This window comes from Taudactylus pleione, unplaced genomic scaffold (assembly GCF_031769625.1).
Source record: "Taudactylus pleione unplaced genomic scaffold, aTauple2 ptg000523l, whole genome shotgun sequence".
Taxonomy (NCBI): Eukaryota; Metazoa; Chordata; class Amphibia; order Anura; family Myobatrachidae; genus Taudactylus; species Taudactylus pleione.
Genome location: NW_028284925.1, coordinates 2,748,637 through 2,775,654, shown reverse-complemented (window position 1 = coordinate 2,775,654; position 27,018 = coordinate 2,748,637). Strand labels below are relative to the sequence as shown.

At 50.7% G+C, this 27,018-nt stretch overlaps 1 protein-coding gene across 1 annotated transcript in view; it reads right to left on the bottom strand.

Moving 5' to 3' along the window:
- The window catches only part of GRAMD1C (GRAM domain containing 1C), a 237,016-nt gene that overhangs the window by 155,632 nt on the left and 54,366 nt on the right, over window positions 1-27,018 (bottom strand). The window contains exon 2 of the mRNA XM_088450779.1: window positions 22,862-23,030. Coding sequence (XP_088306905.1) covers window positions 22,862-22,975 — 114 coding nt within the window. The 5' untranslated portion in view covers window positions 22,976-23,030. The remainder of the gene's footprint in view (window positions 1-22,861; window positions 23,031-27,018) is intronic.

Genomic DNA, 27,018 nt, shown 5'->3' with positions numbered 1-27,018 from the left:
AAGTAAAAGTATTTTATATTGAATACGTTAGAAAACCGGCAGCCAATGGAGGGACTGACAGGGGTGCAGCAGACGAGGAACGTTTGGCAAGGAAGATAGGCCTTGCAGCTGCATTCATAATGGATTGTAATGGCGATAGCCTGTTTTTGGGAAGACCATTAAGGAGACTATTGCAATAGTCAATGCGGGAAATAATGAGTGCATGTATTAGAGTTTTAGCAGTGTCTTGTGTGAGATATGGTCGAATTTTGGATATGTTTTTAGATGTATGTAAAATCCGCAATGCGAATTGAAAGTGAAAATAGCAACTTGCAATTCGCACCTAATTGGATTGACTCCTCTGTGTCCTGCTCTGAGGAAAGGAACCTGTGCTAGGATAGGGATATTATACGTCCCACATTTACCGGCATTGTACTGGATTCGGAGTATGTGCCCCTGCGTCCAGAAAATAGTTTCCGGGATGCCCAAATGTTTTGGTTCTGTGGAAGAGGCCGTGGAGTAGCGTAGGATGCTCCTGACTGGTCGGGTGACACGTTACCCAGGGTCCCATGTCATGGCGTCAACGGCGGACGGCCGTCATTTGCTTCCAGCCAGCTGTGAAGTGAAGGCAATCTGTGGCTAGCTGTTGGTGCTTTAAATGTCCAAACACAACCAAATTCTATGTACATCCTGTATTTCGCCTTCATGGCAAAATATAATGCCCATATTATTGGCTATACAGTATGTAACAGGGTGCGGGTCGACAGCGTCGGAATAATCCCGCGAATGTGTCTCGGTTTTTTTAAGTTTTAGATACAGCAACCCTTTGCTAGAGGCAGGGGGGGGACGAAGTGTCCCATGTCTAACACTGACAAATCCGACAATGTTAGATTGGGGAGATGAGGCTGGCAGCTAGGGGGCAGCACCCCAACTCAGGACTCCCTGCTTTCACACCCCTCCCCCATGAGCACAAGTGACTGACCCTCATTGCCGCAATAACTGCATATATCCTGCACAATTGTACTATAATTTTCCAAAGTGCTCTGTGATGCTACCTCTGATGGTTAAAGGACACTATAAGGACACTATAAGGACACTATAAGGACACTATAAAGAGTATATTTAAAAGTCAGTTTTGAAAAAAAATGGAAATCAACCCAAACTGCAAATTTACAAAAGTCAAACCTGATGGAATTCTAAAAACCGATGGTTTAAAAAAAAAAAAAAAATGACATGCAGCCCCTCCCCAAAAGCATAACCAGCCCCGGCCTGTCCTGTTCTAAAAATACAGGAGAAAAAATGCGTAGGGGTCCCCTGTATATTAAGAACCAGCACAGGGCTTTGCTGAGCCAGCTCTGGTTGTGGAAAAACAGGGGACAAAACGAGAAGGGGTCCCCTGTAATCTCCATAACCAGCACCGGACTCTTTCTAGCGGGGAAGGGGGGGGGGGGGGGGAATGCCTCAGCCACGGAAAACCTTTTCACTGGTTTCCCCGTTTACTGGTACTTGTGGTTCTCCAAGTACCAGCATGCGGGGGAGGCTTGCTGGGACATGTAGTACCACAGCTAAAGACAATATTTACAACTCTATTTTACACTACACTTTGACATTATCAAGCCAGAACCCACGAAGCCTGGGGTTCCCTGGAGAGGGGGACCCCTTTATTGGGGGGGGTTCCCAACTCCCCAGGGTTCCCCAGCCTGGGCTGACTAGCGGTCAGGAGTAATGCTTTTCCCTGGCTGTGGCATTACCCACCCCCCATCCCCCAGCTAGAAAGAGTCCAGTGCTGGTTATGGAGATTACAGGGGGCCCCTACTCGATTTGTCCCCAGTTTTTCCACAACCAGGGCGGGCTCAGCAAAGTACTGTGCTGGTACTTAATATACAGGGGCCCCCTATGCATTTCGGACCCTGTATGTTTAGAACCAGGACAGGCTTTATAAAGCCTGGGGCTGGTTATGCTTTGTGATTGGGGGGGGGGGCTGCATGTTTTTTTTTTTTTTATAAAACACACAGAAGCTGTCACGGATCTCACTGATCTATGATGGCTTCTATATACCTCACGCCTGTTAATGCTTGTCCAAAACTCAACTAAAATCACGTATGTAGTAGCCTCGAGCTGCAAAGTTTGCAGGCTATTAAATTTGCGAGTTGCAGGACATACTCACACTTTTTAAAAATGTGAGAAAGTGTGAGTTTGTACTGTTCCCAAAACAGACAACCTCTTGAATTTGGCCCGTAGTGTCTTAATGGGATCTGATACTGCTGTCATGTGAACAATGATGACATCACTGACCCCACCTCTGTGTAGGGATCCACCAATCCACACAGTACATTCCTGCAAAGCAAGTCTGTCAAACTGTCAGTCACTATTTGCCTGTCTGGGTAGAGAAGCCCATCCCCAGATCCCACGATATAAGCCCAACCCTTAATTCATGCCGATCACATTCCTAATTCACCCTAAACATACCCAAATACACCCACTTTCTGAGAAAGCCCAACCAACTTCCCTCCTTTCTCTAGGGGGGAGGCGACAATTCATTAAAAAACCAATGGCTGGGAGTTACCATTTTCCTTGCAACGTGCGGACATAGAGGTGTACAGGAAAATCTGCGCTGTTACCGTAATTTGCTGCAAAGTGAGCAATTGCGGAGAATTGAATCACACTGTAGGTCTGGGCATAGGGACCGTCTACCCCAAATCAGGACCATTACTTACATCCCAAGGAGTTAGGGAGAACATGGTGGATTTATTTCAAAAACCTCCATTTATTTTGTACATATTATTGTTACACTGTTAATATTACAGAATTATATTATTACTACTAAATGGATATATAGTGACTTTGCTTACTCTTTAGTGCTGTGAGAACATAATAGGATAATGCATTTATAGGACTTTTTCCTGGGTACCAGAGACGCACAATACACTATGGGCTTGATCCAGGTAGTTCACAAGGCTGCGTTCGCACACACCCGCTCGCTGCGAAAATATGCTAATAAATGCAATCACACGGCAACCACATCGCTATACCAAGACGCCCATCACTGAGGCTAGGGGTAAGTGTGTGTGTGTGTGAGGCTATAGGGGGCAGTGTGTGTGTGAGGCTATAGGGGCAGTATGTGTGTGAGGCTATAGGGGGCAGTGTGTGAGGCTATAGGGGCAGTGTGTGTGTGAGGCTATAGGGGCAGTGTGTGTGAGGCTATAGGGGCAGTGTGTGAGTGAGGCTATAGGGTGCAGAGTGTGTGTGAGGCTAGGGAGGAAGAGTGTATGTAAAGCTATGGTGGCAGTGTGTGAGTGAGGCTATAGGGGGCAGTGTGTGAGGCTATGGTGGCAGTGTGTGTGTGAGGCTATAGGGGGCAGTGTGTGTGTGTGTGAGGCTATGGAGCAGTGTGTGTGAGGTTATAGGGGCAGTGTGTGTGTGAGGCTATTAGGCCAGTGTGTGAGGCTATAGGGGCAGTGTGTGTGCGAGGCTATTAGGCCAGTGTGTGAGGCTATTAGGCCAGTGTGTGAGGCTATAGGGGGCAGTGTGTGTGTGAGGCCATAGGGGCAGTGTGTGTGTGAGGCTATTAGGCCAGTGTGTGAGACTATTAGGCCAGTGTGTGAGGCTATAGGGGGCAGTGTGTGTGTGAGGCCATAGGGGCAGTGTGTTTGTGAGGCTATAGGGGGCAGTGTGTGTGTGAGGGTATAGGGGGCAGTGTGTGTGTGAGGCTATTAGGCCAGTGTGTGAGGCTATTAGGCCAGTGTGTTAGGCTATAGGGGGCAGTGTGTGTGTGAGGCTATAGGGGCAGTGTGTGTGTGAGGCTATAGGGGCAGTGTGTGTGTGAGGCTATAGGGGGCAGTGTGTGTGTGAGGCTATTAGGCCAGTGTGTGAGGCTAGGGGGCAGTGTGTGTGTGAGGCTATAGGGGCAGTGTGTGAGTGAGGCTATAGGGGGCAGTGTGTGAGTGAGGCTATAGGGGGCAGTGTGTGAGTGAGGCTATAGGGGCAGTGTGTGTGAGGCTATTAGGCCAGTGTGTGAGGCTATAGGGGGCAGTGTGTGTGTGAGGCCATAGGGGCAGTGTGTGTGTGAGGGTATAGGGGGCAGTGTGTGTGTGAGGCTATTAGGCCAGTGTGTGAGACTATTAGGCCAGTGTGTGAGGCTATAGGGGGCAGTGTGTGTGTGAGGGTATAGGGGGCAGTGTGTGTGTGAGGCTATTAGGCCAGTGTGTGAGGCTATTAGGCCAGTGTGTGAGGCTATAGGGGGCAGTGTGTGTGTGAGGCTATAGGGGCAGTGTGTGTGTGAGGCTATAGGGGCAGTGTGTGTGTGAGGCTATAGGGGGCAGTGTGTGTGTGAGGCTATTAGGCCAGTGTGTGAGGCTAGGGGGCAGTGTGTGTGTGAGGCTATAGGGGCAGGGTGTGAGTGAGGCTATAGGGGGCAGTGTGTGAGTGAGGCTATAGGGGGCAGTGTGTGAGTGAGGCTATAGGGGCAGTGTGTGAGTGAGGCTATAGGATGCAGAGTGTGTGTGAGGCTAGGGAGGAAGAGTGCATGTAAAGCTATGGTGGCAGTGTGTGAGTGAGGCTATAGGGGGCAGTGTGTGAGGCTATAGGGGCAGTGTGTGTGAGTGAGGCTATAGGGGGCAGTGTGTGTGTGAGGCTATAGGGGGCAGTGTGTGAGTGAGGCTATAGGGGGCAGTGTGTGAGTGAGGCTATAGGGGGCAGTGTGTGAGTGAGGTTATAGGGGCAGTGTGTGTGAGGCTAAAAGGGGCAGTGTGTGAGTGAGGCTATAGGGGCAGTGTGTGTGAGGCTATAGGGGCAGTGTGTGTGAGGCTATAGGGGCAGTGTGTGAGTGAGGCTATAGGGGCAGTGTGTGAGTGAGGCTATAGGGGCAGTGTGTGAGTGAGGCTATAGGGGGCAGTGTGTGTGAGGCTATAGGGGCAGTGTGTGAGTGAGGCTATAGGAGGCAGTGTGTGTGTGTGAGGCTATAGGGGCAGTGTGTGTGTGTGGCTATAGGGGCAGTGTGTGTGAGGCTATAGGGGGCAGTGTGTGAGGCTATAGGGGGCAGTGTGAGAGTGAGTCTATAGGGGGCAGTGTGTGAGTGAGGTTATAGGGGCAGTGTGTGAGTGAGGTTATAGGGGCAGTGTGTGTGAGGCTATAGGGGCAGTGTGTGTGAGGCTAAAAGGGGCAGTGTGTGAGTGAGGCTATAGGGGCAGTGTGTGTGAGGCTATAGGGGCAGTGTGTGTGAGGCTATAGGGGCAGTGTGTGAGTGAGGCTATAGGGGGCAGTGTGTGTGAGGCTATAGGGGCAGTGTGTGTGAGGCTATAGGGGCAGTGTGTGAGTGAGGCTATAGGAGGCAGTGTGTGTGTGTGAGGCTATAGGGGCAGTGTGTGTGTGAGGCTATAGGGGCAGTGTGTGTGTGTGGCTATAGGGGCAGTGTGTGTGAGGCTATTGGGGGCAGTGTGTGAGGCTATAGGGGGCAGTGTGTGAGTGAGTCTATAGGGGGCAGTGTGTGTGAGGCTATAGGGGCAGTGTGTGAGTGAGGTTATAGGGGCAGTGTGTGTGAGGCTATAGGGGGCAGTGTGAGTGAGGCTATAGGGGCAGTGTGTGTGAGGCTATAGGGGGCAGTGTGAGTGAGGCTATAGGGGCAGTGTGTGAGTGAGGCTATAGGGGCAGTGTGTGAGTGAGGCTATAGGGGCAGTGTGTGAGTGAGGCTATAGGGGCAGTGTGTGAGTGAGGCTATAGGGGCAGTGTGTGAGTGAGGCTATAGGGGCAGTGTGTGAGTGAGGCTATAGGAGGCAGTGTGTGTGTGTGAGGCTGTAGGGGCAGTGTGTGTGTGTGGCTATAGGGGCAGTGTGTGTGAGGCTATAGGGGCAGTGTGTGAGTGAGGCTATAGGAGGCAGTGTGTGAGTGAGGCTATAGGAGGCAGTGTGTGAGTGAGGCTATAGGAGGGAGTGTGTGAGTGAGGCTATAGGGGGCAGTGTGTGTGCGAGGCTATAGGAGGCAGTGTGTGAGTGAGGCTATAGGAGGCAGTGTGTGAGTGAGGCTATAGGGGGCAGTGTGTGTGCGAGGCTATAGGAGGTAGTGTGTGAGTGAGGCTATAGGAGGCAGTGTGTGAGTGAGGCTATAGGGGCAGTGTGTGAGTGAGGTTATAGGGGCAGTGTGTGTGAGGCTATAGGGGCAGTGTGTGAGTGAGGCTATAGGGGGCAGTGTGTGAGTGAGGCTATAGGGGCAGTGTGTGAGTGAGGCTATAGGGGCAGTGTGTGTGAGGCTATAGGGGCAGTGTGTGAGTGAGGCTATAGGGGCAGTGTGTGAGTGAGGCTATAGGGGGCAGTGTGTGTGAGGCTATAGGGGCAGTGTGTGTGAGGCTATAGGGGCAGTGTGTGAGTGAGGCTATAGGAGGCAGTGTGTGTGTGTGAGGCTATAGGGGCAGTGTGTGTGTGTGGCTATAGGGGCAGTGTGTGAGTGAGGCTATAGGGGCAGTGTGTGAGTGAGGCTATAGGGGGCAGTGTGTGAGGCTATAGGGGGCAGTGTGTGAGTGAGGCTATAGGGGGCAGTGTGTGAGTGAGGCTATAGGGGGCAGTGTGTGTGAGGCTATAGGGGCAGTGTGTGAGTGAGGTTATAGGGGCAGTGTGTGTGAGGCTATAGGGGCAGTGTGTGAGTGAGGCTATAGGGGGCAGTGTGTGTGAGGCTATAGGGGCAGTGTGTGAGTGAGGCTATAGGGGCAGTGTGTGAGTGAGGCTATAGGGGCAGTGTGTGAGTGAGGCTATAGGGGCAGTGTGTGTGAGGCTATAGGGGCAGTGTGTGAGTGAGGCTATAGGAGGCAGTGTGTGTGTGTGAGGCTATAGGGGCAGTGTATGTGTGTGGCTATAGGGGCAGTGTGTGTGAGGCTATAGGGGCAGTGTGTGAGTGAGGCTATAGGGGGCAGTGTGTGAGGCTATAGGGGGCAGTGTGTGAGTGAGGCTATAGGGGGCAGTGTGTGAGTGAGGCTATAGGGGGCAGTGTGTGTGAGGCTATAGGGGCAGTGTGTGAGTGAGGTTATAGGGGCAGTGTGTGTGAGGCTATAGGGGCAGTGTGTGAGTGAGGCTATAGGGGGCAGTGTGTGTGAGGCTATAGGGGGCAGTGTGTGTGAGGCTATAGGGGCAGTGTGTGAGTGAGGCTATAGGGGCAGTGTGTGAGTGAGGCTATAGGGGCAGTGTGTGAGTGAGGCTATAGGGGGCAGTGTGTGTGAGGCTATAGGGGCAGTGTGTGTGTGAGGCTATGGGGAAGAGTGTATGTAAAGCTATGGGGGCAGTGTGTGTGTGTAGGGCCGGCTCCAGGAGTAGCCACGCTCTGTGCAGACAGGGACTCTGACGCCCCTTAACCCATCCGAAAAGGAGGAGGAGGTGTGGCCTAATTAACATATCCCCCTAAATTACGCCATTTGGGGGCGTGCCCATATGGCATGCCTCCCGTTTAACGTCAGGATGGGGGCGAGCCCAGCACTCCGTCAGTAGCTGGGTTCCTCCAGCCTTCTCCCTGCACTGAATGGATGCCGCGCGCATTCCACTTCTCAGCAGCATCGGTGGGGGTGCCCAACCTCCCGACCACTGGCGAGACACTTTGGTCCGTTGATGGAACAGCGGGGCAGTGCCCGATAAAAGGGACTGTCCCACTGAAATCAGGATCGTTAGGAGGGGTGCGCCCTCTATGGGGTGGCACCCCTGTTCGACTGCACTGGTCGAACATGTCTCGAGCCGGCCCTGGTGTGTGAGGCTATGGGGGCAGAGTGTTTGTAAAGCTATGGGGGCAGAGCGCTCGCTCTGAATCAGGGCCCTCCTACCTAATATTGGAGCGGCCTCCTGGCCGCTTGCATAGCTGTGGTCAAGACCATCGCGACCATCAGGCTTGCGACGAGACCCTGCGGTAGGGTCTCGCTGCCGCAAGCCCAGGAGTGCTTTTGGCTCTATCAGAGCCAAAAGTACTCCCACTGACATCACTAGTGATGTCAGTGGGGCCGGCCCCAGACATGGGAACGCCTCCGTCTGGGCAGCAACGCCCCCGGCATGCCCACCAAAGGGGGCGTACTGTCACTCACCATCGACAGCACGCCCCCTTCGGTGCGAGACCCATAGCGACGGCTTGGCCGTCGCTATTTGGGTCTCACGCATGCGCACTACAGAGCTCCCTCCGTCCTGCGCATGCGCACTAGGGCACCATCGACCCGCTTGCGAGCGTTCAACGCTCGCGAGAGGGTCTGAATCAGGCCCAGAGTGTTTGTAAAGCTATGGGAGCAGGGTGTGTGTGAGGCTATGGGGGCAGAGTGTTTGTACAGCTATGGGGGCAGAATTTTTATAAAGCTATGGGGGCAGAGTGTTTGTACAGCTATGGGAGCAGGGTGTGTGTGAGGCTATGGGGGCAGAGTGTTTGTACAGCTATGGGGGCAGAGTGTGTGAGGCTATAGGGGGCAGTGTGTGTGAGGCTATAGGGGCAGTGTGTGTGAGGCTATAGGGGCAGTGTGTGAGTGAGGCTATAGGAGGCAGTGTGTGTGTGTGAGGCTATAGGGGCAGTGTGTGTGTGTGGCTATAGGGGCAGGGTGTGTGAGGCTATAGGGGCAGTGTGTGAGTGAGGCTATAGGGGGCAGTGTGTGAGGCTATAGGAGGCAGTGTGTGAGTGAGGCTATAGGGGGCAGTGTGTGTGAGGCTATAGGGGGCAGTGTGTGTGTGAGGCTATAGGGGGCAGTGTGTGTGTGAGGCTATAGGGGGCAGTATGTGTGTGAGGCTAGGGGGGAAGAGTGTATGTAAAGCTATGGTGGCAGTGTGTGTGTGAGGCTATAGGAGGCAGTGTGTGTGTGAGGCTAGGGGGGAAGAGTGTATGTAAAGCTATGGGGGCAGTGTGTGTGTGTAGGGCCGGCTCCAGGAGTAGCCACGCTCTGTGCAGACAGGGACTCTGACGCCCCTTAACCCATCCGAAAAGGAGGAGGAGGTGTGGCCTAATTAACATATCCCCCTAAATTACGCCATTTGGGGCGTGCCCGTATGGCATGCCTCCCGTTTAACGTCAGGATGGGGGCGAGCCCAGCACTCCGTCAGTAGCTGGGTTCCTCCAGCCTTCTCCCTGCACTGAATGGATGCCGCGCGCATTCCACTTCTCAGCAGCATCGGTGGGGGTGCCCAACCTCCCGACCACTGGCGGGACACTTTGGTCCGTTGATGGAATAGCGGGACAGTGCCCGATAAAAGGGACTGTCCCACTGAAATCAGGATCGTTAGGAGGGGTGCGCCCTCTATGGGGTGGCACCCCTGTTCGACTGCACTGGTCGAACATGTCTCGAGCCGGCCCTGGTGTGTGAGGCTATGGGGGCAGAGTGTTTGTAAAGCTATGGGGGCAGAGCGCTCGCTCTGAATCAGGGCCCTCCTACCTAATATTGGAGCGGCCTCCTGGCCGCTTGCATAGCTGTGGTCAAGACCATCGCGACCATCAGGCTTGCGACGAGACCCTGCGGTAGGGTCTCGCTGCCGCAAGCCCAGGAGTGCTTTTGGCTCTATCAGAGCCAAAAGCACTCCCACTGACATCACTAGTGATGTCAGTGGGGCCGGCCCCAGACATGGGAACGCCTCCGTCTGGGCAGCAACGCCCCCGGCATGCCCACCAAAGGGGGCGTACTGTCACTCACCATCGACAGCACGCCCCCTTCGGTGCGAGACCCATAGCGACGGCTTGGCCGTCGCTATTTGGGTCTCACGCATGCGCACTACAGAGCTCCCTCCGTCCTGCGCATGCGCACTAGGGCACCATCGACCCGCTTGCGAGCGTTCAACGCTCGCGAGAGGGTCTGAATCAGGCCCAGAGTGTTTGTAAAGCTATGGGAGCAGGGTGTGTGTGAGGCTATGGGGGCAGAGTGTTTGTACAGCTATGGGGGCAGAATTTTTATAAAGCTATGGGGGCAGAGTGTTTGTACAGCTATGGGAGCAGGGTGTGTGTGAGGCTATGGGGGCAGAGTGTTTGTACAGCTATGGGGGCAGAGTGTGTGAGGCTATAGGGGGCAGTGTGTGTGAGGCTATAGGGGCAGTGTGTGTGAGGCTATAGGGGCAGTGTGTGAGTGAGGCTATAGGAGGCAGTGTGTGTGTGTGAGGCTATAGGGGCAGTGTGTGTGTGTGGCTATAGGGGCAGGGTGTGTGAGGCTATAGGGGCAGTGTGTGAGTGAGGCTATAGGGGGCAGTGTGTGAGGCTATAGGAGGCAGTGTGTGAGTGAGGCTATAGGGGGCAGTGTGTGTGAGGCTATAGGGGGCAGTGTGTGTGTGAGGCTATAGGGGGCAGTGTGTGTGTGAGGCTATAGGGGGCAGTATGTGTGTGAGGCTAGGGGGGAAGAGTGTATGTAAAGCTATGGTGGCAGTGTGTGTGTGAGGCTATAGGAGGCAGTGTGTGTGTGAGGCTAGGGGGGAAGAGTGTATGTAAAGCTATGGGGGCAGTGTGTGTGTGTAGGGCCGGCTCCAGGAGTAGCCACGCTCTGTGCAGACAGGGACTCTGACGCCCCTTAACCCATCCGAAAAGGAGGAGGAGGTGTGGCCTAATTAACATATCCCCCCCTAAATTACGCCATTTGGGGGCGTGCCCGTATGGCATGCCTCCCGTTTAACGTCAGGATGGGGGCGAGCCCAGCACTCCGTCAGTAGCTGGGTTCCTCCAGCCTTCTCCCTGCACTGAATGGATGCCGCGCGCATTCCACTTCTCAGCAGCATCGGTGGGGGTGCCCAACCTCCCGACCACTGGCGGGACACTTTGGTCCGTTGATGGAATAGCGGGACAGTGCCCGATAAAAGGGACTGTCCCACTGAAATCAGGATCGTTAGGAGGGGTGCGCCCTCTATGGGGTGGCACCCCTGTTCGACTGCACTGGTCGAACATGTCTCGAGCCGGCCCTGGTGTGTGAGGCTATGGGGGCAGAGTGTTTGTAAAGCTATGGGGGCAGAGCGCTCGCTCTGAATCAGAGCCCTCCTACCTAATATTGGAGCGGCCTCCTGGCCGCTTGCATAGCTGTGGTCAAGACCATCGCGACCATCAGGCTTGCGACGAGACCCTGCGGTAGGGTCTCGCTGCCGCAAGCCCAGGAGTGCTTTTGGCTCTATCAGAGCCAAAAGCACTCCCACTGACATCACTAGTGATGTCAGTGGGGCCGGCCCCAGACATGGGAACGCCTCCGTCTGGGCAGCAACGCCCCCGGCATGCCCACCAAAGGGGGCGTACTGTCACTCACCATCGACAGCACGCCCCCTTCGGTGCGAGACCCATAGCGACGGCTTGGCCGTCGCTATTTGGGTCTCACGCATGCGCACTACAGAGCTCCCTCCGTCCTGCGCATGCGCACTAGGGCACCATCGACCCGCTTGCGAGCGTTCAACGCTCGCGAGCGGGTCTGAATCAGGCCCAGTGTGTTTGTAAAGCTATGGGAGCAGGGTGTGTGTGAGGCTATGGGGGCAGAGTGTTTGTACAGCTATGGGGGCAGAATTTTTATAAAGCTATGGAGGCAGAGTGTTTGTACAGCTATGGGAGCAGGGTGTGTGTGAGGCTATGGGGGCAGAGTGTTTGTACAGCTATGGGGGCAGAGTGTTTGTACAGCTATGGCGGCAGAGTGTTTGTAAAGCTATGGGGGCAGAGTGTTTGTAAAGCTATGGGGGCAGAGTGTTTATAAAGCTATGGGAGCAGGGTGTGTGTGAGGCTATGGGAGCAGGGTGTTTTAAAGCTATGGGGGCAGCGTGTGTGTGAGGCTATGGGGGCAAAGTGTTTGTAAAGCTATGGGGGCAGAGTGTTTGTAAAGCTATGAGGGCAGAGTGTGTGTGAGGCTATGGGAGCAGAATGTTTGTAAAGCTATGAGGGCAGAATTTTTATAAAGCTATGAGGGCAGAATTTTTATAAAGCTATGGGGCAGAGTGTTTGTAAAGCTATGGGGGCAGCGTGTTTATAAAGCTATGGGGGCAGCGTGTTTGTAAAACTATGGGGTCAGAGTGTTTGTAAAGCTATGGGGGCAGAGTGTTTGTAAAGCTATGGGGGCAGAGTGTTTGTAAAGCTATGGGGGCAGAGTGTGTGTGAGGCTATGAGGGCAGATTGTTTGTAAAGCTATGGGGGCAGAATTTTTATAAAGCTATGGGGGCAGAGTGTTTGTAAAACTATGGGGGCAGAGTGTTTATAAAGCTATGGGGGCAGAGTGTTTATAAAGCTATGGGGGCAGAGTGTTTGTAAAGCTATGGGGGCAGCGTGTGTGTGAGGCTATGAGAGCAGGGTGTTTGTAAAGCTATGGGGGCAGAGTGTTTGTAAAGCTATGAGGGCAGAATGTTTGTAAAGCTATGGGGGCAGAGTGTTTGTGTGAGGCTATGGGGGCAGAATGTTTATAAAGCTATGGGGGCAGCATGTTTGTAAAGCTATGAGGGCAGAGTGTTTGTACAGCTATGGGGGCAGCGTGTGTGTGAGGCTATGGGGGCAAAGTGTTTGTAAAGCTATGGGGGCAGAGTGTTTGTACAGCTATGGGGGCAGAGTGTTTGTACAGCTATGGGGGCAGAGTGTTTGTAAATCTATGGGAGCAGGGTGTGTGTGAGGCTATGGGGGCAGAGTGTTTGTACAGCTATGGGGGCAGAGTGTTTGTACAGCTATGGGGGCAGAGTGTTTGTACAGCTATGGGGGCAGAGTGTTTGTACAGCTATGGGGGCAGAGTGTTTGTACAGCTATGGGGGCAGAGTGTTTGTAAATCTATGGGAGAAGGGTGTGTGTGAGGCTATGGGGGCAGAGTGTTTGTACAGCTATGGGGGCAGAGTGTTTGTACAGCTATGGGGGCAAAGTGTTTGTACAGCTATGGGGGCAGAGTGTTTGTACAGCTATGGGGGCAGAGTGTTTGTACAGCTATGGGGGCAGAGTGTTTGTACAGCTATGGGGGCAGAGTGTTTGTAAATCTATGGGAGCAGGGTGTGTGTGAGGCTATGGGGGCAGAGTGTTTGTACAGCTATGGGGGCAGAGTGTTTGTACAGCTATGGGGGCAGAGTGTTTGTACAGCTATGGGGGCAGAGTGTTTGTACAGCTATGGGGGCAGAGTGTTTGTACAGCTATGGGGGCAGAGTGTTTGTACAGCTATGGGGGCAGAGTGTTTGTACAGCTATGGGGGCAGAGTGTTTGTAAATCTATGGGAGCAGGGTGTGTGTGAGGCTATGGGGGCAGAGTGTTTGTACAGCTATGGGGGCAGAGTGTTTGTACAGCTATGGGGGCAGAGTGTTTGTACAGCTATGGGGCAGAGTGTTTGTACAGCTATGGGGGCAGAGTGTTTGTACAGCTATGGGGGCAGAGTGTTTGTAAATCTATGGGAGCAGGGTGTGTGTGAGGCTATGGGGGCAGAGTGTTTGTACAGCTATGGGGGCAGAGTGTTTGTACAGCTATGGGGGCAAAGTGTTTGTACAGCTATGGGGGCAGAGTGTTTGTACAGCTATGGGGGCAGAGTGTTTGTACAGCTATGGGGGCAGAGTGTTTGTACAGCTATGGGGGCAGAGTGTTTGTACAGCTATGGGGGCAGAGTGTTTGTACAGCTATGGGGGCAGAGTGTTTGTACAGCTATGGGGGCAGAGTGTTTGTACAGCTATGGGGGCAGAGTGTTTGTAAATCTATGGGAGCAGGGTGTGTGTGAGGCTATGGGGGCAGAGTGTTTGTACAGCTATGGGGGCAGAGTGTTTGTACAGCTATGGGGGCAGAGTGTTTGTACAGCTATGGGGGCAGAGTGTTTGTACAGCTATGGGGGCAGAGTGTTTGTAAATCTATGGGAGCAGGGTGTGTGTGAGGCTATGGGGGCAGAGTGTGTGTGAGGCTATGGGGGCAGAGTGTTTGTAAATCTATGGGAGCAGCAGGTGTGTTTGTGTGTTCAAAGTAAATTCTCGCCCTGGGCTTTACTTGGTCTAGAACCATCCCTGCAGGAACATTTCTATAAAACACATAACAGGTAATTACCGTGCAGCTTGTAACACTAGAGAAAGTTCAGTGATACCCACAGGACACATCACGTCAGCCGTGTACCACAGGTGCCGACATGCAATTAACATTTCTGACATATGAGCCTGATATCTATTTGCAGCAGTACAACCTCGTCACACATGAACAGCCCCAAGTCCTGGCAGTCACATGACTCTTCATCAAGTCATGTGATCTGTATGATGACATCATTGCACCTATATTAATATATTTATATAGCATACCCAGCACTATACCACTGGGAACAAGCACCACAATAACACAAGAGAGGATATTAATAGCCTGCGCTGGTACGAGCTTCCAGTATTTCCCATGGGCACCCATCCAGCATCCTCCCAAATAATTGTACTTTTCCTGATTACTTCTATTGCTGTGTTACACTGTCTATATTTAGGGGACATCCAACGTATTTATATAATATAGGACATCTTCTGTCAGAACATGGAGGAAAAAGTCAGGCACTGTGCGATCCAATGATAATCTGCTTATAGAGACACAGTAAGAGTCTCTCCAATCATGAGGCACATACTGTAAGTATGTCGTCACAAATGTGATTTATTAAATGACATCGGGCCTAATTTACTATGGAACACAACTGCGAATGCAATATCGATTACGCACACAGTCTCACTGCGATAGTATGCTAATCCATTGCGATCGCTATGCCGTCACAGCACTACATAAGGACGCCCACTTTACCTTACACACATCCGTAATGTGTAGCAAAACTGCGAAAACATCGGTACAATAGAGCATCATCGCAGCCTCACACACTAGGACAAGCTCTGACCTTACTCAGGAATTGCTAGCTTCAGCGCACGCTATCAGACCTCAGGCTGCGTACGGCATCGCAGTGGATAATTGATGCACGCCCATGTAACGGTGTTCAAAAGCACTGGCACGCCTACATTTAGCCGACTAACCCCCTCCCCCCGTCACCACCCACAAACGGTACTTCCTGCTGCTGCAACCGCAGTCCCGATCGCAATGACAAGTTTGCGCATGCGCACTGCGATGCATGCGCCGAATGAAACAATCGGCCGATTGTGTGCGTATTAGCAACTGCGTTCCTTGCTGAATCAGGCCCATAATCCCTATTGCCAGGGACACTATTGGCACTAGTGGAACTGAAACCACAAAACCTGCGCACGGCCATGAGGACCGCCATGCAAAGCTGTAACTCTAATGTATTTTATTACATTTGTCCCATTAAAAGTACAGGGTGAGACGAACCTTACGGAAAACAAGTCTGAAACGTCAGTAAGCATATTCGGGACATTTGCTGGTGAAGTGTTACCTGCTCTCATTACAGGGAGTGTTACCTGCTCTCATTACAGGGGGCGTTACCTGCTCTCATTACAGGGGGTGTTACCTGCTCTCATTACAGGGGGCGTTACCTGCTCTCATTACAGGGGGCGTTACCTGCTCTCATTACAGGGGGCGTTACCTGCCCTCATTACAGGAGGCGTCCTCTGATCCGCTGCTGGGTCTGAAGCTGCAGAATCGGATCATCTGTGTGACCATCGGTAATCCCCAGGTTACTCAGGATGACCTTGGAATTCACGCTGCTGATGCCAAGGAAGCTGCGTCCAAGGATTCAGCAGGCCCAGAAAATGGGAACATCATACCCCCGTTTTCTGCAACGCAGCCCCCCGCTGTGCCCCCAAACAGATGCGGCCTTTCAATCAGGCTGCGGCATCCAGGGCACAACGAGATCTGCATGTGCGCAGTGCGGCTTCTGTGATTGCGCAGATCTCATACCATCTAAGTTGTACGTAAACCATTGAGGCCACGCCCCTTCGCCTGAGCTGGCTTTCTACGCCCCCGATTGTCACGGTAAAAATCAGACATAAATACAAAAATTACAGCCATTGTCACAAAGTGAAATGAAGCATTTGGAAAGCGCCCCCTAGGAATCCTTACATTACACCAAATACTGATCGGCCATACTACACGCTCAGGGCCTGGCTCTCAGCCGCACGCTATGATGATGTTCACGTCCAGCGATTTTTTGCTACTGTGTGTGCAAGAAAATATCTATGGAGCAACATACTTCCCTGCCCACCAGGATTAGGACAATTAGGTGGTGCCCTCGGCCGCCTGGGAAAGGGGGCAAGTTTCCCGGCTGCAGCTGCCCACTTCTCAAGTGCAGTGGGCGGTACAGGCGGTCGAGGACGCAATTTGCTGAGTCTCGTCACTATGGCTCCGCCCCCCTGCTTCACAATGCCGGTAATGGCGGTACTCTATAGAGGGGAAGGGGCTACACTGATTATCCCAGAGGGTGCAGAAAAAAGGTTGGTGAGTACGTGGAGCATGCGTCACACAGAGTGTACGCACGATGGCGCTGTTATGCTTGAGATGAACAGTATCAGACGTGTCTTGGAAAAGTGTTGGGCGTTCCTGGGCGGTGGCAGAGACTGTCCGTCTTATGGGCGTGTTATGGGAGTGTCTTACAGTGGAGTCTAATGATGCACCAGATGGGATAACAGCGTGTACGGATGCTGAAAGTGGGGGTCTCAGTGCTTACATATCATACGTACGGATGTAGAACAGGGAAGTGCTTTGCAGCGCCATTTGCATCCATCTCTGAATATATTCACACACACATATATGTTTAGCGTTGGGAAGTTAAATATAATCTCATATAATAAATGTTCGGCTTTTAGAACTTGATAAAGTTGACCGCTGACCCAGAAAAGTTTGCTGGAAAAGATCCCAAGTAGCTATAGCAGCTGATGGTCCCTGTAAACCGTAAAATGACGCGATGATATTCAGCGCCACAGATCTCAGATCGTGTAATACACAGCGCTGACGTCTCGGGGGGGGTGGGGGGAGGGGGGGAGACAAAACCTTCCACGTCCTTAACATTCTACGGCTGAACAATTCCACTGTGAATCCTAATATTTACATATTTACTCAGGTTTCACAGACGTTTGCTGGCTTACATACATAATAACTCGCCTCTTGTGTGACTTCTTGGCAAAACAAAAAGTTAAATAGTTTTCGAGAGAAACAAAGAACATTCAGAGTAGGAAAATACGTAAGGTGTGGAGGGAGATGATATATTATATAGAGAAGTAGCGTCAGCAGCAGAATGAAGAACATGGGAGCATTGGGGGGATGAGGGAACTGTGAGAGTGATGCCATACTGACAAATCTCCCGTCTTTGGAAAATGCTGGGCACAGATGTGTGTACCCAGCGACGGCGCGATGTGAAGGCACGATACACTGCGCCATCCGTACACGATGCAGCTGATGACAGCGTGAGGTGTATTTCCAGGATGCATTTAGCAGCACGGCGTCATTCTCTCATCGTCCCATTTGCTGTGCTGCATACTCGGGCGTGCTCGCTATGCGATCCGCATGATATGTCATTCCGATCTGCGTTGGAATTATATATCATCCAATGGATCTCCCAATTCGTAATGTGCTTAAGGCTCAATCTGCATCCACTGATTGTTATTTAGGTTACATTGAAAATATGATAATTAATGGAATTAGAGGATAACAAATTTGGAGAAGTAAAGTGCAGAAAAGAGAGATACCGGGAACAGGAAGTGGAAAGAAGAGAGATACTGGGAACAGGAAGAGGAAAGAAGAGAGATACTGGGAACAGAAAGTGGAAAGAAGAGAGATACTGGGAACAGGAAGAGGAAAGAAGAGAGATACTGGGAACAGGAAGTGGAAAGAAGAGAAATACCGGGAGCAGGAAGTGGAAAGAAGAGAGATATCGGGAGCAGAAAGTGGAGAGAACAAAGGTATTATGAGCAGGAATTGGAGAGCCGGAACACACTGGGAACAGGAAGTGCTGACATGAGAAATCCTGGGAGCAGGAAGTAGAGATATACTAGGAGCAGGGAATGCAGAGAAGAGGTACTAGGAGCAGGGAGTGGAGAGGTACTAGGCAATGGTGTCTCTCTAGGCGGTGTAACCATGTGCGGGGAGGGACGATATGCTGAAAAAGGGTTCGTGGCCCCGTGAGAAGATGTGGCCACGCAGGAAGGGGGCATGGCCAAGCTACTTGAACCCCCATGCCTATTACTTGGGAGGGAAGGGGGGGGTGCAGGAGGTCCCTCAGTGACAGGAGCTGAGCGCTGCACTTAATGCTACGGTGCAGCACCCAGCTCCTGTCAGTGAGGGGGAGTCTACACCTTGGTGTCACCCCTCAGCGGTTGACAACCGGGTGCGGACCGCACCCCTCATGTGATGCCACTGGTACTAGGAGCAGGAAGTGGAGAAAAGATAGATACTATAAGCAGCAAGTGCAGGTTAGAAATGTGCTGGGAGCAGGAAGTGCATAGAAGAGAAATACTGGGAGCAGGAAGTGCAGAGAACAGAGGTACTAGGAGCAGGAAGTGTAGAGAGGAGAGGTACTGGGAGCGGGTAGTGCAGAGAAGAGAGATACTGGGAGCAGGAACTGTAAAGAAGAGAGATACTAGGAGCCGAAAGTGGAAAGAAGAGAGATATCGGGAGCAGAAAGTGGAGAGAAGAGATATCGGGAGCAAAAAGTGTAGAGAAGAGATATTGGGAGCAGAAAGTGGAGAGAAGAGATATTGGGAGCAGGAAGTGGAGAGAAGAGAAATACTGGGAGCAGGAAGTGGAGAGAAGATAGATACTGGGAGCAGGAAGTGGAGAGAAGAGAGATACTGGGAGCAGGAAGTGGAGAGAAGATAAATACTGGGAGCAGGAAGAGGAGAGAGGATAGGTACTGGGAGCAGGTAGTGCAGAGAAGAGAGATACTGGGAGCAGGAAATCTAGAGAAGAGAAATACTGGGAGCATGAAATGCAGAGAAGAGAGGAGAAATACTGGGACAGGAAATGTAGAGAAGAGAGGTACTGGGAGCAGGTAGTGCAGAGAAGAGAGGTACTGGGAGCGGGTAGTGCAGAGAAGAGAAATACTGGGAGCAGGTAGTGCAGAAAAGAGAAATACTGGGAGCAGGAAATGTAGAGAAGAGAAATACTGGGAGTAAGAAGTGCAGAGAAGAGAGGTACTGGGAGCAGGAAGTGCAAAGAAGAGAAATACTGGGAACAGGAAGTGTAGGGAAGAGAAATACTGTGAGCAGGCAGTGCAGAGAAGAGATACTGGGAGCAGGAAGTGCAGAGAAGAGATACTGGGACAGGAAGTGTAGAGAAGAGATACTGGGAGCAGGTAGTGCAGAGAAGAGATACTGGGAGCAGGAAGTGCAGAGAAGAGATACTGGGACAGGAAGTGTAGAGAAGAGATACTGGGAGCAGGAAGTGTAGAGAAGAGAAATACTGGGAACAGGAAGTGTAGGGAAGAGAAATACTGGGAGCAGGAAGTGTAGAGAAGAGAAATACTGGGAGCAGGAAGTGTAGAGAAGGGAAATACTGGGAGCAGGAAGTGCAGAGAACAGATACTGGGACAGGAAGTGTAGAGAAAAGAGGTACTGGGAGCAAGAAGTGCAGAGAAGATAAATATTGGGAGCAGGGAATGCAGAGAAGAGATACTGGGAGCTGGAAGTGCAGAGAAGATAAATACTGGGAGCAGGTAGTGCAGAGAAGAGAGGTACTGCGAGCAGGTAGTGCAAAGATAAATACTGGGAACAGGTAGAGCAGAGAAGAGAGGTAATGTGAGCAGGCAGTGCAGAGAAGAGATACTGGGAGCAGGAAGTGCAGAGAAGAGATACTGGGACAGGAAGTGTAGAGCAGAGATACTGGGAGCAGGTAGTGCAGAGAAGAGATACTGGGAGCAGGAAGTGCAGAGAAGAGATACTGGGACAGGAAGTGTAGAGAAGAGATACTGGGAGCAGGAAGTGTAGAGAAGAGAAATACTGGGAACAGGAAGTGTAGGGAAGAGAAATACTGGGAGCAGGAAGTATAGAGAAGAGAAATACTGGGAGCAGGAAGTGTAGAGAAGGGAAATACTGGGAGCAGGAAGTGCAGAGAACAGATACTGGGACAGGAAGTGTAGAGAAAAGAGGTACTGGGAGCAAGAAGTGCAGAGAAGATAAATATTGGGAGCAGGGAATGCAGAGAAGAGATACTGGGAGCTGGAAGTGCAGAGAAGATAAATACTGGGAGCAGGTAGTGCAGAGAAGAGAGGTACTGCGAGCAGGTAGTACAAAGAAGATAAATACTGGGAACAGGTAGAGCAGAGAAGAGAGGTAATGTGAGCAGGCAGTGCAGAGAAGAGATACTGGGAGCAGGAAGTGCAGAGAAGAGATACTGGGACAGGAAGTGTAGAGAAGAGATACTGGGAGCAGGTAGTGCAGAGAAGAGATACTGGGAGCAGGAAGTGCAGAGAAGAGATACTGGGACAGGAAGTGTAGAGAAGAGATACTGGGAGCAGGAAGTGTAGAGAAGAGAAATACTGGGAACAGGAAGTGTAGGGAAGAGAAATACTGGGAGCAGGAAGTGTAGAGAAGAGAAATACTGGGAGCAGGAAGTGTAGAGAAGGGAAATACTGGGAGCAGGAAGTGCAGAGAACAGATACTGGGACAGGAAGTGTAGAGAAAAGAGGTACTGGGAGCAAGAAGTGCAGAGAAGATAAATATTGGGAGCAGGGAATGCAGAGAAGAGATACTGGGAGCTGGAAGTGCAGAGAAGATAAATACTGGGAGCAGGTAGTGCAGAGAAGAGAGGTACTGCGAGCAGGTAGTGCAAAGAAGATAAATACTGGGAACAGGTAGAGCAGAGAAGAGAGGTACTGTGAGCAGGCAGTGCAGAGAAGAGATACTGGGAGCAGGAAGTGCAGAGAAGAGATACTGGGAGCAGGCAGTGCAGAGAAGAGATACTGGGAGCAGGTAGTGCAGAGAAAAGATACTGGGAGCAGGAAGTGTAGAGAAGAGATACTGGGAGCAGGAAGTGCAGAGAAGAGATACTGGGACAGGAAGTGTAGAGAAGAGATACTGGGACAGGAAGTGTAGAGAAGAGATACTGGGAACAGGAAGTGCAGAGAAGAGATACTGGGACAGGAAGTGTAGAGAAGAGATACTGGGAGCAGGTAGTGCAGAGAAGAGATACTGGGAGCAGGAAGTGCAGAGAAGAGAGGTACTGGGAGCAGGTAGTGCAGAGAAGAGAGGTACTGGGATCAGGTAGTGCAGAGAAGAGAGGTCCTGGGACAGGAAGTGCAGAGAAGAGAAATACTCAGAGCAGGTAGTGCAGAGAAGAGAGATACTGGGAGCAGGAAGTGTAGAGAAGAGATACTGGGAGCAGGAAGTGCAGAGAAGAGATACTGGGAGCAGGAAGTGTAGAGAAGAGATACTGGGAGCAGGAAGTGCAGAGAAGAGATACTGGGACAGGAAGTGTAGAGATGAGATACTGGGAGCAGGAAGTGTAGAGAAGAGATACTGGGACAGGAAGTGTAGAGAAGAGATACTGGGAGCAGGAAGTGCAGAGAAGAGATACTGGGACAGGAAGTGTAGAGAAGAGATACTGGGAGCAGGTAGTGCAGAGAAGAGATACTGGGAGCAGGAAGTGCAGAGAAGAGAGGTACTGGGAGCAGGTAGTGCAGAGAAGAGAGGTACTGGGAGCAGGTAGTGCAGAGAAGAGAGGTCCTGGGACAGGAAGTGCAGAGAAGAGAAATACTCGGAGCCGGAAATGCTGAGAAGAGAGGTACTGGGAGCATGAAGTGCAGAGAAGAGAGGTACTGGGAGCAGGAAGTGCAGAGAAGAGAGATACTGGGAGCAGGAAGTGCAGAGAAGAGAGATACTGGGAGCAGGAAGTGCAGAGAAGAGATACTGGGAGCAGGAAGTGTAGAGAAGAGATACTGGGAGCAGGAAGTGTAGAGAAGAGATACTGGGAGCAGGTAGTGCAGAGAAGAGATACTGGGAGCAGGAAGTGTAGAGAAGAGATACTGGGAGCAGGTAGTGCAGAGAAGAGAGGTACTGGGAGCGGGTAGTGTAGAGAAGAGAGATACTGGGAGCAGGAAATGCTGAGAAGAGAGGTACTGGGAGCAGGAAATGCTGAGAAGAGAGGTACTGGGAGCAGGAAATGCTGAGAAGAGAGGTACTGGGAGCAGGAAGAGGGGAGAACAGAACAGAGGTATTAGGAGCAAGAAGCCAAGAGAACAGAGGTACTGGGAGCAGGAAGGGGAATGAACAGATACTGGGAGCAGGAAGTGGAGAGAGCAGAGGTAATTGGAGCAGGAAGTAGAGGAGAAAGAGGTACTGTAAGTATAGAGAAATATGGATGCCATAAAATGCTAATAAAAGACAATGGAGGCTAATCTACTGTCTAAACTGCCAGAGTCACTTCCAATATAATTTATAAAAGTTACATTAAATTTATCCACAATTGCAATCTTCTGACCAACCATAGAGCCTGATTCAGAGATTTGCGCTGACGCAATCTGTGATTTCACACGGAAAACACAGCTGCGGAAATATGTTAATGTTTCCAAAGCTTACCCGAGAATAGGGGCGCCTAATGCTGCCTTCTCATATCCATCCGACGATGTGCAACAGCATAAACACCTGGAACATCGACGCACATCGGGCAGCCATGCCGCATATGCGCCGAGTCTTACCAGCTGAAAACACAGCGTCTCTCCTGGCATGCAGAGCTCTCATGCTGTGAAGGAGATTGCAATGCCTAATTTATGCACACCCATGACACAGCGGAAATGGTCAGACATGTCTGCGTTTGCCAAACCACCACCTGTTACCTCACCCAAACGCTGACTACCGATCACTGGAGCGTAATCGCAAAACAATCTCTGCGTGTGCCCATTACGGCTGACACGAATGCGCAATTGCAAACAATCGCTCGACCTATATAAATATTGCATTTCGTACATCGCTGAATCAGGCTCTTAATGCCTAGCCATTTAACACCAGGATCACCCACTGGATACACAACACGGAACATTTCCCTGCAGATGGCATTAATTCAGTCAGACGAAACAATGTATGTAACAGCCACTGAGCAGAAGAGGAGATCAGTATCTCCACACTCACATACTTACATTGGCTTTCTGCTCTTCATCGTTCCCCCTGGGCTGTTCCAGAGAGGCCCTCGCGAGCATGGGACTGTCCTCCGCTGGTCTGTTGGCTAATACTGGCCTAGGCACAACTGCCATATTTACCCAGTCTCTGGACCAGCCCCCCTCTTCTTATCCCATGTATTTCACGAGACTGGGGGGGGAAAAATAGAAACTGGTTATAGAACCCAAATAAGAACTATACATATGATGATCGGCCTAACCTTCACCAGAGCGCTACAAGATAATTATGTCAACCACGCATTTATTCCACTGCCAGATACAACGGAACAAATACACCTTTAGAAATCATGTAATACAAGAAAAGGATACAAATTAATTAGATAGAAAGTCCCACCGGATACAGCATACACACAACAAAGGGGAAAATTCACTTGTCTGAAGTCAAGTTATATTCAGGAAACATAAGAGTCCTTCTAATTTCCATTACCACCGTTTAGGAACTTTGAATACATTTGTATGATTTATTTTGATGGCATGCAATACCCTTTTATAACCTCTAGGTGTCACTGTTGCTAAGACTATGTATAGAGAGGTTTTGGTCAGTGCTGAAGGCATGATACTGTATCACGGAACTATGACACTGACATCTTCAGGAGTGTGAAGGAACTGCACTTTCTAAAAGAAAAATCTTAATCTGTTTATAACTCTTCAATAATGAATTTACAAACAAATAGATTAGAGCCTAAATCATATCTATAAAAAAAGAGTTTTTCACTTTTGACAATATCACATTTACATAGAAAATGCATCTAAATATTACAGCACATATACAGTTGTTAGTGTGACGGTAATAGATTATCTACAGCTGCTATACATATGATGATTCACTCAGAGAACCCCAATGTACATTAATAACACTTATCGGCACGTTAGAGACTGGCGCCATGGCACTGCTGTATACAGATACAACCCTGGAGAAAGCAATCCTCTCAGATATACATTTCATTATCTTCCTGCACCTCCACGAACAGAAAATCCCCTAACAAATTAGGGATAACGCCCTTCTCTGGTGGACCGGTAGGGGTGGAATAATTTACGACACAAACCTGATTCCTCATAGAACACTATTCCAGTCATTCCTACACAACCCTGCATTTTCTGAGGGCTCTTCTTCCTATCCCAATTGTGGCATGGCAATAACCTGGGTATCAATTGGTTGTTTGGTAGATAAAACAGGATGTAGTTATGAGACCGGTGGCCGCGATGATACCGGTCTCAATACTCACAGGGAAATCCCATCAAGGGCCTTAAGATAGGCATAAAAAAAATGACGCCTATCTTAAATCTAACGCCAGAACGCCAAAGGACGATAGCCCGAACAAGGTAAGTACGGGGAGCCCGTAGGTTCAGTAAGTGTAGCGGGATTAGGGTTAGGTTTTGGGGGGGGGGGAATTAGGGTTAGGCACCCCTAGGGAAGAGGGTTAGGCACTAGGGGGGAGGGTTAGGTTTAGGCACGAAGGGGGGTTAGGTTGAGTGAGCGTAGCGGGGTTAGGGTTAGGTTTTGGGGGAAGAGTTAAGCACCACTGGTGAGGGTTAGGGTTAGGCACTAAGGGGGAGAGTTAGGTTTAGGCACGAAGGGGGGAGGGTTAGGTTTAGGCACTAGCAAGGAGGGTTAGGCTCCAAGAAGGGAGGGTTAGGAGGGGAAGGAGAGAGGGTAAGTATACTTTCCCAACCATCCGGATGCCGCTGTTGGTATACTGAGAGGAGGCATCCCAACAGCCGACATTACATACCCATTCCGATAAAACATCCCTTTACTTTTGGACAAGCAGCAGAGAAATTTGGTTTCCTTTGCCCCTTCCCTTTTGGCTCCTCCCAGCTGTAACACTATGTAAGTGAGGTGTCATTAAGTAAGTAAGGCTATCGCTACTCAATATAATTCCTTAAAGGACACATTTGTTTATGGCATATTGTCCACTGATCACAGCCAGTGGGTTGGTGATTTTCCTGAGTTAATAGGAACATCACATAAGGTTCTTTCATCTAATTCTCGAATACATGAATACTGACTTATTCCTAAGCATTTATCACAGCACGTATTTATAACCCACATTGTAGCGTTATAATGGGCTTATCAACGTCCCATTGCTGTGCTAGATGCCAGGGGGCAAATCTGACTCATTGGACTATAGAGCTGCTCTTGGCTGCAAGCATGGAATTTTGTGCTGGAAGATCTGGGGGCTTCCTCCTTTCTGCCCCAGAATGGGTGATTTCAGGGATAATCTCTCGTGCCAGAGGATTCCCGAGGATTGTAGGAGCCTCCTTCTTGCCATTTTATGCAGCAGGCAAGGAGCCAACACTCATTTAACTTATTTAAGGGGAAATTGTTCCACATATTTAGAATAGACTGGCTGGAGCCCACTATGGAGGCTCGAGTTCTTCTCCGAAATGTGGGAGAGTTTTATTGGGAAACTTCATAAATTGCAAATTGCAGATAAGATACTTAGGGAGAGGAGCACCTGTTGCGTCATCTTTTTATTGATAGTTCTTTGTTGAAATGAGATGCTAAGAATAGAGTTTATGGTTATTTATATACGTTTACTTTGCTAATACGATTGTGATATTCTGTCTTTCATCCTGTGGGTTGGGCTGTTGGTCCAGTTGTTTTGTTGTATTTCAAGTCAGATTTGTGTTCAGATAAATAGCCATTGTACTCTTGTACAGATCTGTCCTCATATGCCGCAGTTACGCCAAACATCCAGGTCTCGTACAACTCGGCCAGGCAAAGCATCTTATTCGCTCAAGGGGCCTGATTCAGAGGCACATGCTATTTGTGTGCGCTCGCTCTGAATCAGGGCGTCCCTATTTTTTTTTTTTAACCGGCCTCCAGGCCACTCGCACAGCTGTGGTAGGGTCTCAGGTCTCGCAAACCCGACTGGACTTCCTGCTCTAATAGTGATGTCAGTAGGGCCACCCACAAACGAACGCCTCCATTTGTGCAGCCACCCCCTCCTCCCCGCCTGCAAAACGGGGCGAGCTGTCAATCAACATCGACAGCTGCCCCGTCTTGTAGCGAGCCTCGGAGCGGGTGATTTCTCACTCGCTCCGGGGCTCGCGCGTGCGCAATGGCCCACCATTGACCAGAGCGGGTCTGATGTTGGCCCAGTACTGAGCGCTCGCAAGCGGGTCGATGTTGGCCCAGTGCACATGCGCACGACGGACCCGGTTCCGTCGTGCGCATGCGCGAGACCCGGATAGTGACGGGCAAGCCATCGCTATGGGTCTCGCTACAAAGGAGGCGTGCTGTCGATGGTGAGTAACAGCACGCCCCCTTTGGTGGGCGTGCCAGGGGCGTGGCTGGCCAGACGGAGGTGTACCCATGGGAACGCCTACCGTCTGGGCCGGCCCCACTGACATCACAAGTGATGTCAGTGGGAGTGCTTTCGGCCCTGATAGAGCCGAAAGCTCTCCAGGGCTTGCGGCAACGAGACCCTACCACAAGGTTCTCATCGCAAGCCTGATGGTCGCGATGGTCTTGACCATCGCGACCATCTTCCTGGCCGCTCGCTATAGCTGTGGGTGGTCACCCACAGCTATACGAGCGGCCAGGAGGCCGCTCTAAAATTAGGAAGGACGGCCCTGATTCAGAGCGAGCGCTCTGTCAGAGCGTCCGGCTCTGAATCAGGCCCAACATGTGTGTCTTGTTCGCACAAATAAAACAAAGCATATAGTGTATTGAGGCTTTGTGTATGAGGCCACATCTGTATATAAAATGGCATTTCACTTGTTCAATTGTACTGCATATCCTTATGTAAATTTATGGATTTCATGAATTTAAGATTAAAAAGATTTTTTTTTTACATTAGAAAAATCATAAATTATTACAGAATGCAGATCAGGAACTAGTTCTCATCAACCTCTGATACACAGCATGCATTTGCCCTATTTATACAGTGACTTTGCTGGAGTGAGTGTGGAATGGTAACGATCCAGTCACCAGAACCAGGTAACCCGGGCAGAGTGCAGTAGCCCAGGCACCAAAACCCAGGCACATTGCACAAGGTTGTGAGCACTCTCATAGAAGCAACAGGTTTATAAAGCTAGATTGCAGGAGGCTGTGAAGCAGACATACTGCAGCCAGTCAGTGAAACAGACCCAGTCACAGCACAACAAAGTAA